At 35.9% G+C, this 14,789-nt stretch overlaps 1 protein-coding gene across 2 annotated transcripts in view; it reads left to right on the plus strand.

The window, feature by feature from the left end:
* ICE1 (interactor of little elongation complex ELL subunit 1) overlaps positions 1 to 14,789 on the plus strand; it is a 50,935-nt gene that overhangs the window by 14,023 nt on the left and 22,123 nt on the right. Inside the window, exons 5-11 of one of the 2 annotated variants that reach the window (XM_081131594.1) lie at positions 400 to 511; positions 2,009 to 2,085; positions 3,055 to 3,092; positions 5,320 to 5,402; positions 5,604 to 5,643; positions 5,728 to 5,784; positions 12,362 to 12,448. In XM_081131594.1, the coding sequence (XP_080987720.1) occupies positions 400 to 511; positions 2,009 to 2,085; positions 3,055 to 3,092; positions 5,320 to 5,402; positions 5,604 to 5,643; positions 5,728 to 5,784; positions 12,362 to 12,448 (494 nt within the window). Of the gene's footprint in view, positions 1 to 399; positions 512 to 1,395; positions 1,483 to 2,008; positions 2,086 to 3,054; positions 3,093 to 5,319; positions 5,403 to 5,603; positions 5,644 to 5,727; positions 5,785 to 12,361; positions 12,449 to 14,789 lie in introns of those variants that run through there. The other variant, XM_081131595.1, reaches the window with a different exon arrangement.

Raw genomic sequence — 14,789 nt, forward strand, 5'->3', positions numbered from 1 at the left:
GATTACATTTATCACTTAGAAGAAAGCCAAAAAAACCATGGTTGTAAACTGAATCACAAAATTGCCTATCATTTAATTTGAATGAATGGGGATGAGTTTAAGATTGGAAGAGCCAGCCTTCTTGGCAGATTGCCCTTTAATATTTTCTCCAGCAGATTGAGAATCTGCTTTATCTGCTTTTCAAGTGGCTTTTTGATATACTTTTATTAGAAATAGACTATAATGCCAAAGAGATAAAAAGCAACATGAGGATCATGTTGGTATAAGTAGAGAATGTATTTAAAAAAAGAAATCCTTTTATTCCTTTTTTGTTTCTGTTTAGAAAATAATCAAAAATCACCAATAGGTATATTTAATAATTCATTGTAGGTTCTCTTGTGTTGCATTGTCCATTTTTAGAGAGAATAGCACTCTTCATCATCAAGTGGAACAGATGCTTCAAAAAATTTCTCCTCTGCAGAAATGTCAGGAAGAACTGGGATCTCTAAGAGCTGAGCTAGAAGAGAAAAAGGTACCTAACGTAATTTTTCTCCAGTGCTTTATCTTCATTTAAGAGCTGCTAATTCACTGTAATTGGGATAAGGGGACATTTTATATGTTAACAAAGGAAATCAGTGGTAGTCAAGATTCCTAAGTGTGTTACTGTACTTAGTGAACATTGAACTAGTTGATTTATGGCTTGACCCTTACAGTGATCATTAGATTTGTAATTCTGTATTAGTTGCTTATGCTTTATGAGAGGTTTAGTAGAGGACCTTTCTAGTTGTGAATTTTTATGGCTTCCTGTGTCCTGCATTGATTGCCTTTTCACACTTGTTTTTGTTGTTTGTTCGTTCGTTTTTTTGCTTTAAGTATAAAATAACATGCAAAAAATTTAAAGTAGCAAAATCGTTCTCTATTTCAAGATCAAGTTGCAATAAAACAGTTTACTTAAAATTGTATAAGCTTGTTTTTCTATATAAATTTTGGTTTACTCTTTATAGGAGTCTTAGAAGAGAATTCATGGCTTTTACAGATAAGAAAAATCTGAAGCCAATAAAGTGAGGTAGTTTGCATCAGACAAGTTGTAGCCAAGCTGGGATGATTCTTGGCTTCTTTATCTGTTCTCTCAAGCTCTTCTCAGGATAGTATTTGTGCTTCTCAGTCTTCAAATTGTGGCATTTTAATAATGTCATGCACCTATCTGAGGTCTTATGTAATTTAACAGTGATTGACTTTCCTATTTCTATAGAATTCTGTTTTATATATTTGTCTATGCAATGAAAGTTAAACAAAAACAACCAAGACATTGAATTTTGTCTACCTCTGATTATATAATAATCTCATCAGCCTTATCTGAGAGGAAGCAGGAGCTGGAGTCAGACCTGAATGATAAGCCCTCCTCACTCACTCACTGTGACTTTGGAAGACTAAGTCAGCTTGTGGACCCTCAGACCCCTCATCTGTGAAAAGAGGTCATAAAGCCCGTCTCTCAGAGCTATGGTGATTAAAGAAATATCATATACACATTATATTATGATATAATGCTATTCAATAACAGTTTCTTTCCCATCCCATAGTGGCCATCAGGGTATATATATTGATTGATGTTGACACATTTTCTCCATTTACTGTTAAGTATAACAATGTGTTTTATATTTTTGCATACTAGTAACAATAGCTTATATTAAGCTCTAAAATTTCTTTAGGCTTTGTTGAATTTTATTTGGTAGAGACAGAAATATTAACTATTGAATATTCAGTATTAAGATTTGGACTTTCCTTAAAATTAATGTATTTTCAATTTTATAGCTTTGATTAGACTATTAATCATACTACATTTGATAAGGATCTAGTTATAGCCTTTAAAATGTTCAGTGAATTGTACTTTGGTTTTCCTGCTTAATATATTACTTATTTGGTTAATTTCATACTGTTAAATGATAATCATTTAGCTTTTCAAGGTCAAAATAAGTTATTACTGATGGTCATGACTTTCAAATTGATAGTATATGTCTATTTTTTTTAGAGTTCTCTAAAGTTGTATCAGGACACTCATCAGGAATATGCTCGTGTAAAAGAAGAATGCTTGAAAACTGATGCTCAGTAAGTAGTTTTAAAATTACTTTGGAAATAGGGTTTTCATCTTTGAAAATTCTTAAATTAGTAGTGTTTCTCTTTTCTCTGTCTTTGGGTTTGTTGGCTGTAATTAACTGCAATCTTGAATGTCCCTCAACCTTGGTGTCCACATCTGTAAAATGGAAATTAGAACTACCTTGAAGGATTATGAGGAGGGTTAAATAAGCCATCACTTGTCAAAGGGCTACCCAAAGAGAGAACTCTGTAAACATGTTTTTGGTTTGTATGGCATATATGTGTGTGTATCTGTGTGTGAAAACATTATTTACTCTTTTCTTTGTACAAGTACTTTAACTGATATTATATGGAGTGGGTGTCTTTATTATGCACAAAAAGGGCTGTTCAGAAGCATCCAATTGATCTGACATTTAATACTATTTCACATTATTCAACTAACTTGTGAACTACACATACAGTAGTTTAATGTTGATGTAGCACTCAGACACTCTTTCCCAGAGAGTTATCTCTCTTCTCTGACTCAAATCCATCTTAAAACAACTGCCTGTCTCCAGCCATGGCCCCTCTCTTATAGTGGTGGTGTGAGCACTCCCACCATTCATGCTCCCTGAAGTAGCATTGCCTAACTAGAGTCTGCATTGAATCTAGGAAACCATCCAGACACATCAGTTTGATTCATAGGTGAGACCACTATGGTTCAGAGAGATAAATACACATTCCTTTTGTCCATTTTAGAACTATTACACTAAGTAGCATACTATTTTTCTTGCTCTATCTTTAGAACGATTGCTGGTAATTTTAATGGTTGATGTGTGCTGCTCGTTGTGGTTGATAATTTACTTTGTTATATAAACATGAGTAATTAAAAATAAATGTACCACAAACTTCAATGTATATTTTTCCTGTCACACACACACACACACACACACACACACACACACACACACACCATTTTAACATAAAGAATTTTATTTTTAGGAAGAAGAAACTAGAAGCCAAGGTGAAGAAACTAGAAGGTAATTGGCACTATTGTTATCTAGTTACTTACTGCTAAGAGGTTGTAGTCCTTGATCAAGTAGTTGAGTTGTGGTTTTGATGGCATATCCCTGGGTGACTGCATTAAGGGTACTGTTACTAAGAAGTTTGAATACTTTATTCCTCTCAGTTACTGGACAGTAGCATAAAAGTGGAATGTGGCAAATCCTTGAAATGTTGTTGCACTCAAAGTAATAGCAGCCTATACTTTTACTGTAAAAAAGCAGCAATTAATAAAAGGATTTTAATTTTGAAAGTTGAATCTTATGGGGCTTTCTCATTTTTTTCTAATGAAATCAGTGGTTAGCAGAGAAAGTGGTTTAGTACCAAGAAACTTGATGTATTTAGATAGATCAATACTCGTGGAGAGATTTCTGTGAAATTCCCTACTTTGGGAATTGTCACTTTGCCCTTGTCCTCCCCACACCCCATTGTTTGGTTAGGGGCTTCTGGTCCGTGCTGAGTAGGCAGAGTGCAGAGGGCCTATGTGAGGGTCTGGTCAGTCCTTACGGGGTAGCTAATAACCCTTTCTGGAATTGAAAGCAAGATATTTTCTTCTGTTTTCTTCCCCCTTCATTGGGTGGTTGGGACGTGGAAATAACATCCAGTAGAGACGAGCAGGGCCCTGCAGGACCCATCCTGGTACATGTTTCTCTCATTCCAGCGTGGGCTTTAGCAACCCCCTTACCTGCTGTGGCTTACTGACCCTGCTGTTTGCTATTTCATCTACTTACAGTGCTCTGCTTCAGAGAATGGTATATTTTTCATTTAGAGTGTGAAGTAAGGATTTAAATTTAGTTTGATCAGGACATATAGCTATAGGAAAATATTTCTAGTCATCAGTTTACTTAGATTGAGCCTTAATTTTTTTTTTAGACCATAACTCTATTTGGTTGTGGCACAAACATCAATAATATGGCAGTAAGTAAAATAGCACTGTGTTCTTTCTAAATATTGCCTTTTCTTGCTAGTATGTGGAGATAAGTATCTATTCAAGGAAATGTTTTTAAAAAGATCTGAATGCCTGTGAGACTACGTGCAGCTTTTAGAACAGAATTCCTCTGAAGCAAAAGTATAGCCTTTGTTTTCCATGTGACAGAAATTTTTTTCCTAGTAAACGGTAGAGCATAATAGAGCATAATAATCAGGTAAAGAAATATTCAGGCTTATTAAAAGGAATCGGGAAAGGATTGTTACTGTGTTTTACTTTTCATAGCGATTATGTATGAACATATTCAGTACTGCTCAGATTCTTAAAGTGTACTTGAATTATACACTACTTCATAACCAAAAACGGAATGAATAATTGGCTGAAGATTCAGAGAACAGTTATAAAATACCCTAGAATTACAGTTGACCCTTGAACAACTTGAGTTTTAACTGCGTGGGTCTATTTACGCACCGATTTTTTTCAATACTGTAAGTGTATTTCCTCTTCCTTATGATTTTCTTAATATTTTCTTTCTTTAGCTTTATTGTAAGAGTACAGTGTATAATTCACATAACATACAAAATATGTGTTAAGCAACTATTTATGTTGTTGGTAAGACCTCCAATCAACAGTAGGCTATTAATGTTACTCTTTTGGGGATTCAGAAGTTATTTGAAGATTTTCATCTACTTGGTGGTCGGCACCCCTAACCCCAGTGCTGTTCAAGGGTCAACTGCAGATCAATAATAAAGGTGTTAGCAGTCATTATGGTTAGCTTATTGAAGAGAATTCCAGAAAGGAGTACACTATATAGTAAGCATAGAGAAGATTGTCCCTTCCCCCAAATAAAGAAAATGATACTAACTATATTCTAAGATAAAACCACAGTTCTAAAATCTGTAAACCTTGAATGTTGATGATTGTTGAAAAACAAGTAGCGGGGGGCCATGGCCTTCTCTCTAAAGGTTGTGCGTGTTGGACTCTTTCCTGACTAGAGGGTTGAGTTGGCTTGTGCTGGGATTGCAAAGGATTCTTAGGGCCTGTGCCAATTCTTTGGTTTTGTAGGTAGTAGAGATAATATTTTAAGCTAAAAGTTTTTCTGCGTTCATCCCTGCTTGATAAAATACTGAAGGCACAGTAATCTTTTACAAATTTTTTTCAAAGTTTTAAGAAATGAAAGAGACTCAGTAGATTAGATTTTGAATATTTTATTGATGGTAGTTGTAAAGTTGATAAATTATGTTTCTTTCTTACTTCCCTGCACACTTTAAATAAAGAGGCTGCTGTCAAGCAAACTCAGGACTTCAAGCAACTAAAGAATGAAAAGAAAATTCTTGAAAAGGAATTTAAGAAGACACAGGTAATAGATAACAGTGCACATACATATTAACTTTCTGGTTTCAGGGCTTAGTGTCCTTGTAAAAATGCAGTGTCCTAGTCCTGCAGGAATGTGGCTCCTGAAGAAAACAGCCAGCAGTGCTGTCAGGTTGCCCCTGGCCTTGGCTCTAAAATGGCTGCTTTCCTGTACATTGCAAACACTGTTAGCGTTTTGTTTTCACAGGAAAGGCTTGACGAATATTCTAAACAGAAAACTGAAAAGGGTGAGTATTTAGTTAATGGCTTCCACAAAAATTCTGTTTCGATGCACAATATTCTTTCTAACTGTTTTTCCCCCATATTTTTAGAGTTGAGACACATTGGAACACAAATTTCAAGTGATTCTTATGGAAGCATAGATAGAAGTGAGTATATTCCAAGTTCTGTTTTTATTTCTGTGGATTACTTTTAAGGTTTTGGGAGGTTGCTCTTACCTGCAGTTGTGACTCCTCCAGGGCTTAGTAGATGTTTCATGGAAGAAGTCATTGTATTTCATGTCTTCATTAGGTCCCTGTGTGTTATCACCCTATAAAATACCACATGAAAGGACGTGTGAAAAAGCACTATTATTTGGGAAATGAAAACTAGTTAGAGATATAATTTCCATACTTTTCAATAAATAAATGTAGTTTTCTCATTAGTTTACAGTTTATTAGTTTACAAGTTAATTTCTTAAATTTCATAGGTGCCAAATATATAAAAGTTGTTAATTTCAGGCAGGAAAACTGGAGTCAAAGTCCTATAAGTATATTTTGGAAGATAAGAATTTAGGGAAGGCCAAAAGTTACAAGGAAAAGTGAAGTGGCAGTCACAGAAGTCACAGGGGAAGTGAGAGATTTGAGTGTGCCATTATCCCTGAGTAGTCTTGTAGATGAGTAGGCATGACCTGGAAGCGGAGGAAATGGGGTTTTCACTTCAGTATTTCTGTTTGTTCACTGTGTGACCATTTACTTCTTTGTGTTTTCTTTCTTCGTTTTTAAATAGGAGGTTATGAGTTTCTGCGCTGCCATCTCACTTTTTTGGTCAGGATAAATTTAAAGTGTAAATAATGGTGTTTTCGTGCCACTAATGTGCCCCCCCCCCCCATGGATATTATTAAAACCACTTACAGTGTTTTGTTCAATATAGAGTGTTTTTTCAGAAGTCCTCTTTATCTTTTTTCTCTTTCTTTACTTTTTTTTTTTTTTAATTTAGAGCATGAGATCATTTTTTTCCCATAGTTTAAGGCTTTAGCAATTCACACTTTTTAGTTGCCTGAGCACTGATTTATCACTGTCCCTGACATATAGTTCACATTCTTTGGATTATTCTTCTTGCTCTTATGTGTGGAAAGTGAGACTCTTAGTAATAGCTGTTGCTGAGAGAAATAGAGAGCTGGACAACACTTTTCTTTCCCAAGTAACAGTCAGCTGTCAAATTTAATGACCTCTTTTGGACTGATAGATTTGCTTTAGGATTCGGCTATTCTGAGGCCTTACTGTTTTGAACTGAACCCTCCCACCCTCTTCCTATAGTTGCTCTCTGTCCCTGCATTCTGTTTTATTTTCTTCAAAGAACTTGTTACTATTTCAAGTAAAATTACTTTGTTTTTATCTTCCCTCACTGTGAGGGCAGGGATATTGTTTGTTTTACATTTTGCTTTTTCCAAATAAACGAAGCCTTTTGGAATCTGATTATTAAGCTGTGGACCTTGATGGGTTTAATTTCTTATTCTTAAATGTATCTGTAATGCTTTTCTTTGTTAATACATGACTTCTGAAAGATATACAAGCTAAGCAGAAATAGTGTTGATCTCACTTTTAAAAAGGCTACCTGAGTGCCACATTTGCCTTTCTTTCATTTCAAATTCCAGTAAAAATGGCAGAAAATAAAATATAGCCCTTTTTTATAGTTGAAAAGTTTAGCACCAGTGGAAGAAATTAATGAGGAAACGGAAAGCAGTTGGTATCAATTGGTGATGAAGCCTCAAATTGCAGAGGAAATAGCAGCCCTCAAAAAGCAGCTTTTTATGCCAGAAGCCCTGTATTTCCTCAAAGCAGAGGTGGGAGGGAGAAGGAACAAGACAGCAGCATTTTGCCACATCATTGATTAAGGGATGAAAAGTATATTACCTTCTGGGTTCAGAAACAGTTTATGTTTGTCCACAGGCTATGGCCCAAAGTTTAGTTGTCTGAAGTGTTAGTTATGCCATGGGAGGCACCTAGAGTGGGTGTGAAAATTAGGTAATTATGGCTCCTTTTTGAAGGATAGCTGTTCCTGGTCCCAGAAAATGAGATGTTTCTGTATTTCATGTTCTGTCCCACAACTGTGTTCATTCTGTTTCTCTTCCCTCTGAAGGCAGGGTCCTATGGGCTTATGAAATATGAGCCTACATTTATTGCAAGTATAGAACTAAAAATGTAGGCTGAAGAAACATATTGTGGCTGTCAAAGATGTTCTGCCAAAACTTTCATCCAAAACTTTGAAAAAAAGCAGTGACAAGAAAGAAAGGCACCAAAACTCAAGGAGAAGAGCTAGTCCCTGAGGAAACAGTATGAAGTCATAAACCACATAAAATGTTAAAAATTGAGTTGTATCGTTAGAGAAAGCTGAAGAACATATACGTAGGCTACTGCTATGAAATTAGAGTTGGGGTTCTGGAACATTGAAAATATGATTGTAGAAAAATACCCACTACTAGAAAGGCTGAGTTGTTGAATGGACAAGATAGGTGTCTCTGAGACCCGTGGTGGGTGTCTCTGAGAACATGGTACAAAAGGACAAGGAAATAAAATGTATTAGGGAAAATAAAAGAATCTGGTGGATAGAGCCAGATGTCATAATAGTCATCTATTAGGACTTCTCAGGGGAGAACAGAGCCAAAAGAGAAAAGGTGATCAAGAAATAACAGAAGGAAACTTCCCAGAGCAGAGCACAGATGGGATATGACCCTTTTAAACCACAATCCTAGAATTTAAATTATTTTTTAAACATATGTAAAAGCTGACTATTTACTTATGTCTCATATCTAATACGAGATACTAAGATATTGATGTTAGTAAGATACTAGTAAAAATATCTCTCGCATGCCCCCAAAAAAGCCTTTCAAAACCTATCTGGTAACTGAAAACATGTAAACACAAACAATCCCTCTTGGATAACAGGATAAAAATGGAAATACTGAACTGTTTTGGAAATAAAAAACAATAGGGCAGTATTTATTAAATTCTTGAGCTATTTCCAAAGGGCATTTAAAGGAAGTATTTGTGATCTTCAGTGATTACTTTCGAAAGCAAGAATTATACAAAATGAATGACTAAGAAGGTAGGAAGATACAGCAGACATCTCAAGAACATAGAAGCAGTTGATGAAGATGAAAACACAAGTTAATGAAATAGGGAACTAAGTAATTGATTAGAGACCATTAAAACAATAGCTGGGCCCGGCTGGGCGTGGCTCGGCGGTTGAGCATCGACCTAGGGTCCAGGAGATCTCAGTTCAACTCCAGGTCAGGGCACATACCCAGGTTTCAGGCTTGATCCCCAGTCAGGGGCGTGCAGGAAGCAGCAGATCAATGACAACTCTCATCATTGATGTTTTTCCCTCTCCCCTCTCCCTCCCTCCTTCCCCCCCTCCCTTCCTCTCTCCCTTCTTCAATCAATAAAAATATATTTAAAAAAAACCACAAAAACACAGTTGCTGGATCTTTGTAATGCTGGTGAAATCCACAGAACTTTGCAAGTCTGATCAAGAGAGCAAGGAACAGTTCCATCTGGTGTTACTCAGTGGTTAGAGTGTTGGCCTGCACACCACAGGGTCGTGGTTTTGATTCCTAGTCAAGGACATGTACCTGGTTTGCAAGGTTCATTCCCCTGCCCAGGTCCAGGCTTGTGTGGGAGGCAACCAATCCATGTGTCTCTCTCACATCAGTGTTTCTCTCCCCCTCTGCCTCTCCTTCTCTCTCCTCCCCTTCACTGCCTCTCCCTCTCTCCCTCCCTTCCACTCTCTATGAAAAAGAAAAGAAAGCTAAGGACAAAAATCCAACAACACCAGGACTGAGAAAGTTATAAAACTAGTTGGAGAATCCTATTCACAAATTTGTATTCACATTTGATCTTGTTAATGAAATGGACCATTTTCTAGGAAAACATATCGAAGTTGACTCAAGTAGTTGTTGAAAACCTGAACAGAAAAGTAACCAAGAAGAAATTAAAAAATTAGTTAAAGCTCTAACACCATAGAAGACCAGGTGGCTTACAGGTGAGCTCTGTAAAGCCTTCAGTGAAAACTAATGTCTTTATTATTATCTTATTTGTTTTAGAACTTAGAAAAATAGTCAGTGCATTCTGTCTTGTTCTCTTATACTAGCATAGCCCTGTACTAGAGCCAGTTAAAAATAACATGCATACGCGTCCTCAAGACTCAAGGCTCTGTCACTTAGGAATTTAAATAAAATTTTAAGAACGCAAATCTGCAAGTGACTGAGAATACAGACAAATTATGGCTTAAGGGTTTCTCTGAGGAATACTGCAACAACTGGCTAAGAGAAAAATGATAATCTCAGTTCAGCACCCATTCCTCTTTTAAAAAAAAGGGTGGGTAATAATAGAAAAAACATTTGCACGTGAGAAAGGTGAAACATAACACAGTCATTATTGTCAGGAACAAGGCAAAGGGCGCTTCTTGTTACCTCTGTTCTATAAATATGGGAGGCCTCAGGTGTTGCCACAGAGTAAACACAAGAGTAGGAGTTGTAAATCCTAATAAAGGAGTCAAAATTTCAAATGATATGACAAAAAAATTGAAAAGTCTCAGCTGGAAAATGCAAGTGTAGGAGCTTGGGAAAGTGGTAACATAAACACCAACACACAACATATCATTATGAGCCTATTAGAACAGATGGAGTCAGAACAGTCCATTTTCAGATGGCAACAGAACCATTAGAAGTCCAGGAAAAGACCTAAAAACTGTGCTGTGTCTCCATGAGGACAACTATGAAACACTCCTGAAGAGCATTAAAGAAGACCTGAATACATACATAAACATTATCTTCCTGGATTGAAAGACTCAATGGATAAGAATGTGAATTTTCCCCAGATATATTTATAAATATACAGTGTCATTCAAGGTACCATTGAGGTTTTATATGGGAAAGGACAAGCAGATCATGGACTTTTATCTGGAAGAATAGATGTTCAGAATAATAAAATTTTTGAAAAGGAAAAATCTGAGCAGATATTAAAACATAATTATAAAACTATGATTAAAGAAATGTGGTATTCATGTAGAAACTGACATGTCAGTGGAATAGAAAAGTCTAGAAATACTGACAGATACCTTAGATTTTGATAAAGGAAGTACTTTAAAAGATTGAGCTAAGGCGTGCGGATCAGTGTAATGAGATTTTCTCTTCCCAACTTAGTAATGAAGCCACAATGAAGAAATTTGTTTTGTTTTGTTTTGCTGGGAATGGATGGCTCTTTTATCTGTAGATTAGAAATAATGGAAGTGCTCAATTAGAATAGGCATAGCTCTGGTTAATAGCCTCTAAAAGAATAGAAAAGTAACTTTTTTTCTCTTTTTTAAGGTTCCCTGTTTGCTGCTTTGGGTATACCTAATAAGCAGGGATCCTGGTCAGGTCATTTAAGCAAAGGGGATTACAGTGTTTGAAGCAGGCTTTGGGGTAGGTTAAATCACAATGTAGATAAGCTGCTTGATCATAGAATTTGGACTCCAACATGATGTGCCTCACACACAGTTACTGTCAAAGGTTGGCTGACTTGGGAGGTTGGAAATGACCAGCTCTGTCCTCCTTCCCTCCCTCTGTTTGAACCTCATTATTTGGTGTGATGCTGTTTGCCGGCTTCCATAGGGCTGACCTGTTCAAAATTTGTGATTCCTTGGAGATATTTTGGTTTAAAAGGTTAGTCTTTTAGCATCTCTAGACTGGATTAAAGATTTCAGTATTTTTAATAAATGCTTCAGGTTAATTTGAGAACTTAAGTTCAAGGAAACTATAATAGAACTTTGAGGTGGCCTGAAATTGCCTAATACATATAGCTTATTTTTAGTTGAATTTTAATTTGTGGGGTTTTTGATTATAGATTTGACCACAAGCTGCTGCTATTTTTATGCATGTCTTTTTGCTTTGGAATATTTTTTTGAAATTTGTGTATTTATTAGTGTTAAACTCACTTTAAAACCATAGTTAATATTCTTAATATAATATGAATTTTATTGGGCCTATCTTAGTTACAACTACTTTTGGCCTTTCAACTTGAACCAGTGGTTCTTAACCATTTTAGGAATCCAGACAGACCCCTTTGAAAATTATAAAAATTCCAAAGCTTTTGCTTTGCTCTTAAAAGTATACGCTTCTCTGTGCTTTTTTCTCCTTACCCATGTTTACACACACAACTTTTTGTCTCCACTTCATTTTCCTCTAATACCATGAATGGCTTTTCTATGAGCCATGAAGCCCCCAGGTTAATTACAGCACAGTTGACTCAGGCTTTTCTAAAAACCTCATGCAGTTGAGATAATTCTTTCCTGTTCTTTGTAGACTACATAGAGCCCAAATCTCTTATATCAGTCATTATATCTGCTTCCTTCCCTCGTCCCATATCACTCTCTGTAGAAAGCTTATAGGCCAAAGGTTTATTTGTTCCACACATACATAAAGGTGATAGAAGCCATTAACAAGTAGATTTGTTTTTTTGATTCATATTCCCTCTACCCTCAAACAAACCCAAACCTGTGTTCAGCTATCAGTATTTGGCTAGAACATTGCAGACCTTTCCGTCAGTAGCTAATGGAATTATGCACAATGGTTGAATGTAGGGAAGATTTTTAGGTTACTTAGTTTTTATATTCCTAATAAGTCCTGATTTCACAGGACTGCCTTTTGGCCTTGCATATGTTGAGCCAAATAACATGTCTTTAACACTTTATTCTCTTTCCCAGGAAAAGTAAAACTACTTCTGAAGGAACTCTGGCTGTGTATAAACTCATCACACAGAGTACCTGGTGAAAGCAGCAGATGTGTCCCAGGTGAGAGAGAAGGTTCCAGAAGTACATATTGTACACGAAAGTAGAAATGTTTATTATGGCTGTTGTGTGTGTGTGTGTCTTTTGTTTTTAATGTTTTAATGTACTAAAGAATGAACTAAGCTAGAATGGGTACTCTTAATTATACAAAACTCCTTTCCCTGCAGTGTGACTTGGATTTGGGTTTTAATTTTTAATAGCAGCTTTCATCAGAGGACATTTAAAGAAACTGGCAAGATCCACCATGGAGGCATATTTGGCAGGTGTGTGCAGAAGACTGAGGACACATAGCTTTTCCAATCATTTCATGAGTTTCATCCATCTACCAGGAGTTTAGCTTAATTTGTTTTGCATGTAACTTACAGGTTACTTTGGTTGAAATTTTAGTTACAGTCTACTCTCTGCATTCATAGTCTCCCTTAGGATACTGATATGATTAGATAAAAACTGTCTTGTCATTATTATTATTATATAGCACAATTAGCTAATGCACTTTCAGAGATTTGACTTAATCTGTAGTATGTCTTGATTTGCAGTAAAAAGTGAGACTTTCTATCACATTCTCAGCTGCACTGTATTCAGTATTTACTATTTGGAAGTAGATAGTCACTTGGAGTGGATGGGGAAAAGATTGCTGTCTTGCATAAGATTAAAGTGCTTCTTAACTTTTTTGTTATTGTACTAGTTTCTTAAATTAGCCGCTATGAATTCACAGATACTGAAGATCTAAGTCTATAGAAACGTGCATCTAGTTTTTCCTCTCAAGCTCTGAAGGTGATTCACGTTCCCAAAGCAAAATGTTCATAGGCAACATTTCAGTTTTCTGTATTAGTCAATAGTCTTACTTTATTATAAACACTTGATTTTATGTTGTTAAAGATGTTATTAAAAGGGACATCCTTCATTTCATAATTTTACATGTTTATTTAAAAAGAAACTATTTCAAGGGTTAAGTCTGTTCCTTAATTTTAGCTTTTTCAAGTAGAAGGGAAAACATAGTATATTTGGAATTTTATACCATAAAATATATTTTTTGTTTTGTTTTGTTTTCATATGAGAAAAGTTACAAAAATTGTGCAGAAAATTCCCTTCTAATACCCCCATTCAGATTCCCTGAAGTTTAACGTTTTCCATCACCAGTAATCAAAACCATAACACTTAGTGTAATACTGTTAACAAAAATAAACCTCATGTGAGTTTCACCTGTTTTCCCACCAATATCATTTGTCTTTCCAAGATCTCATGTTGCATTTAGCTGTTGTTCTTCTTTCATCTCCCCCAGTCTGACAATTCATTCATCTTTCCTTGTCTCTCATGTATTTTCTACTTTTGGAAAAAGGGTACAGATGATTTCATAGAAAGCCTATCAGTTTTGGCTTCTCTGATGTTTTCTCAGATTGAAACCGTGTATTTATGCCAAGAACTCTACAGTGGAGATATTGCACTCTCCTTAGGGTTCTCTGTCCAGGGAGAGGGGATGTGGAGATGCATTATCACTGGGGATATTAACCTGATCACTTGTTTCAGGTGGCCTCTGCTAGGTTTCTCCATTGTAAAGTTACTATTAGTTAATTTTCTTTGGGGAGATACTTTGACACTGCAAATATTCTGTTTTTCTCCAACTATAGCCCACTGATTTTAGCAGCCGTCCATGGATCACATTTGCTATAATGACTGCTTTGTCTAATAGATTTTATTGTATTTCCCTCATTTCTTTTGCATTTATTACTTGGTATTGTATAAGAAAGCTATCCTTTTATCTATTCATTTACTTATTTCTGTCACTATAGTCTCATGGGTATTTATTTTATGCATTATAATTCAGTACTGTTATTATGTATTGTTCAGATTTACCTGGCTTTGGTTATAGGGCTCCTCTTCTGGTTGGCTCCTGGGCCCTTTCCACATATCCCATCCTGTTCTGAGTACCTCTTTACTTTCTGACACTGCAAGATGTTTCAGTCTCAGCTTGTATTTCACTTCCCCAGCCCTGTTATCAACCACTTCTCCAAGGAGCCCCGAGTCCTTCTGTAAATCATATTTTTACCACTTTCAAATATGACAAATAGATGTTTCTAATTATTTCCCAGACACATGTCTTTATTAATAATTAGCACCAATGCAGTTCACCAAAATCAAGACCCAAAAAGCATTGGGTTTTTATAGTAATTTTTCTGTTGCTTATAATAAAAAGTATTTGTGACCTAGTTCCTTAATTAGAGCATTGTACAAATATAGTCATAGAATAGGATTGATATCATTGGATTTTAGATCACTTGTCAAACTGAAAATCATGTTCCCTGTCAGCCTGCATGCACAAAGCTGTTTCTCTCAGGTACTACTT

The sequence above is a fragment of the Miniopterus schreibersii genome (assembly GCF_964146895.1).
Source record: "Miniopterus schreibersii genome assembly, chromosome: 3".
In the NCBI taxonomy this organism is placed as follows: Eukaryota; Metazoa; Chordata; class Mammalia; order Chiroptera; family Miniopteridae; genus Miniopterus; species Miniopterus schreibersii.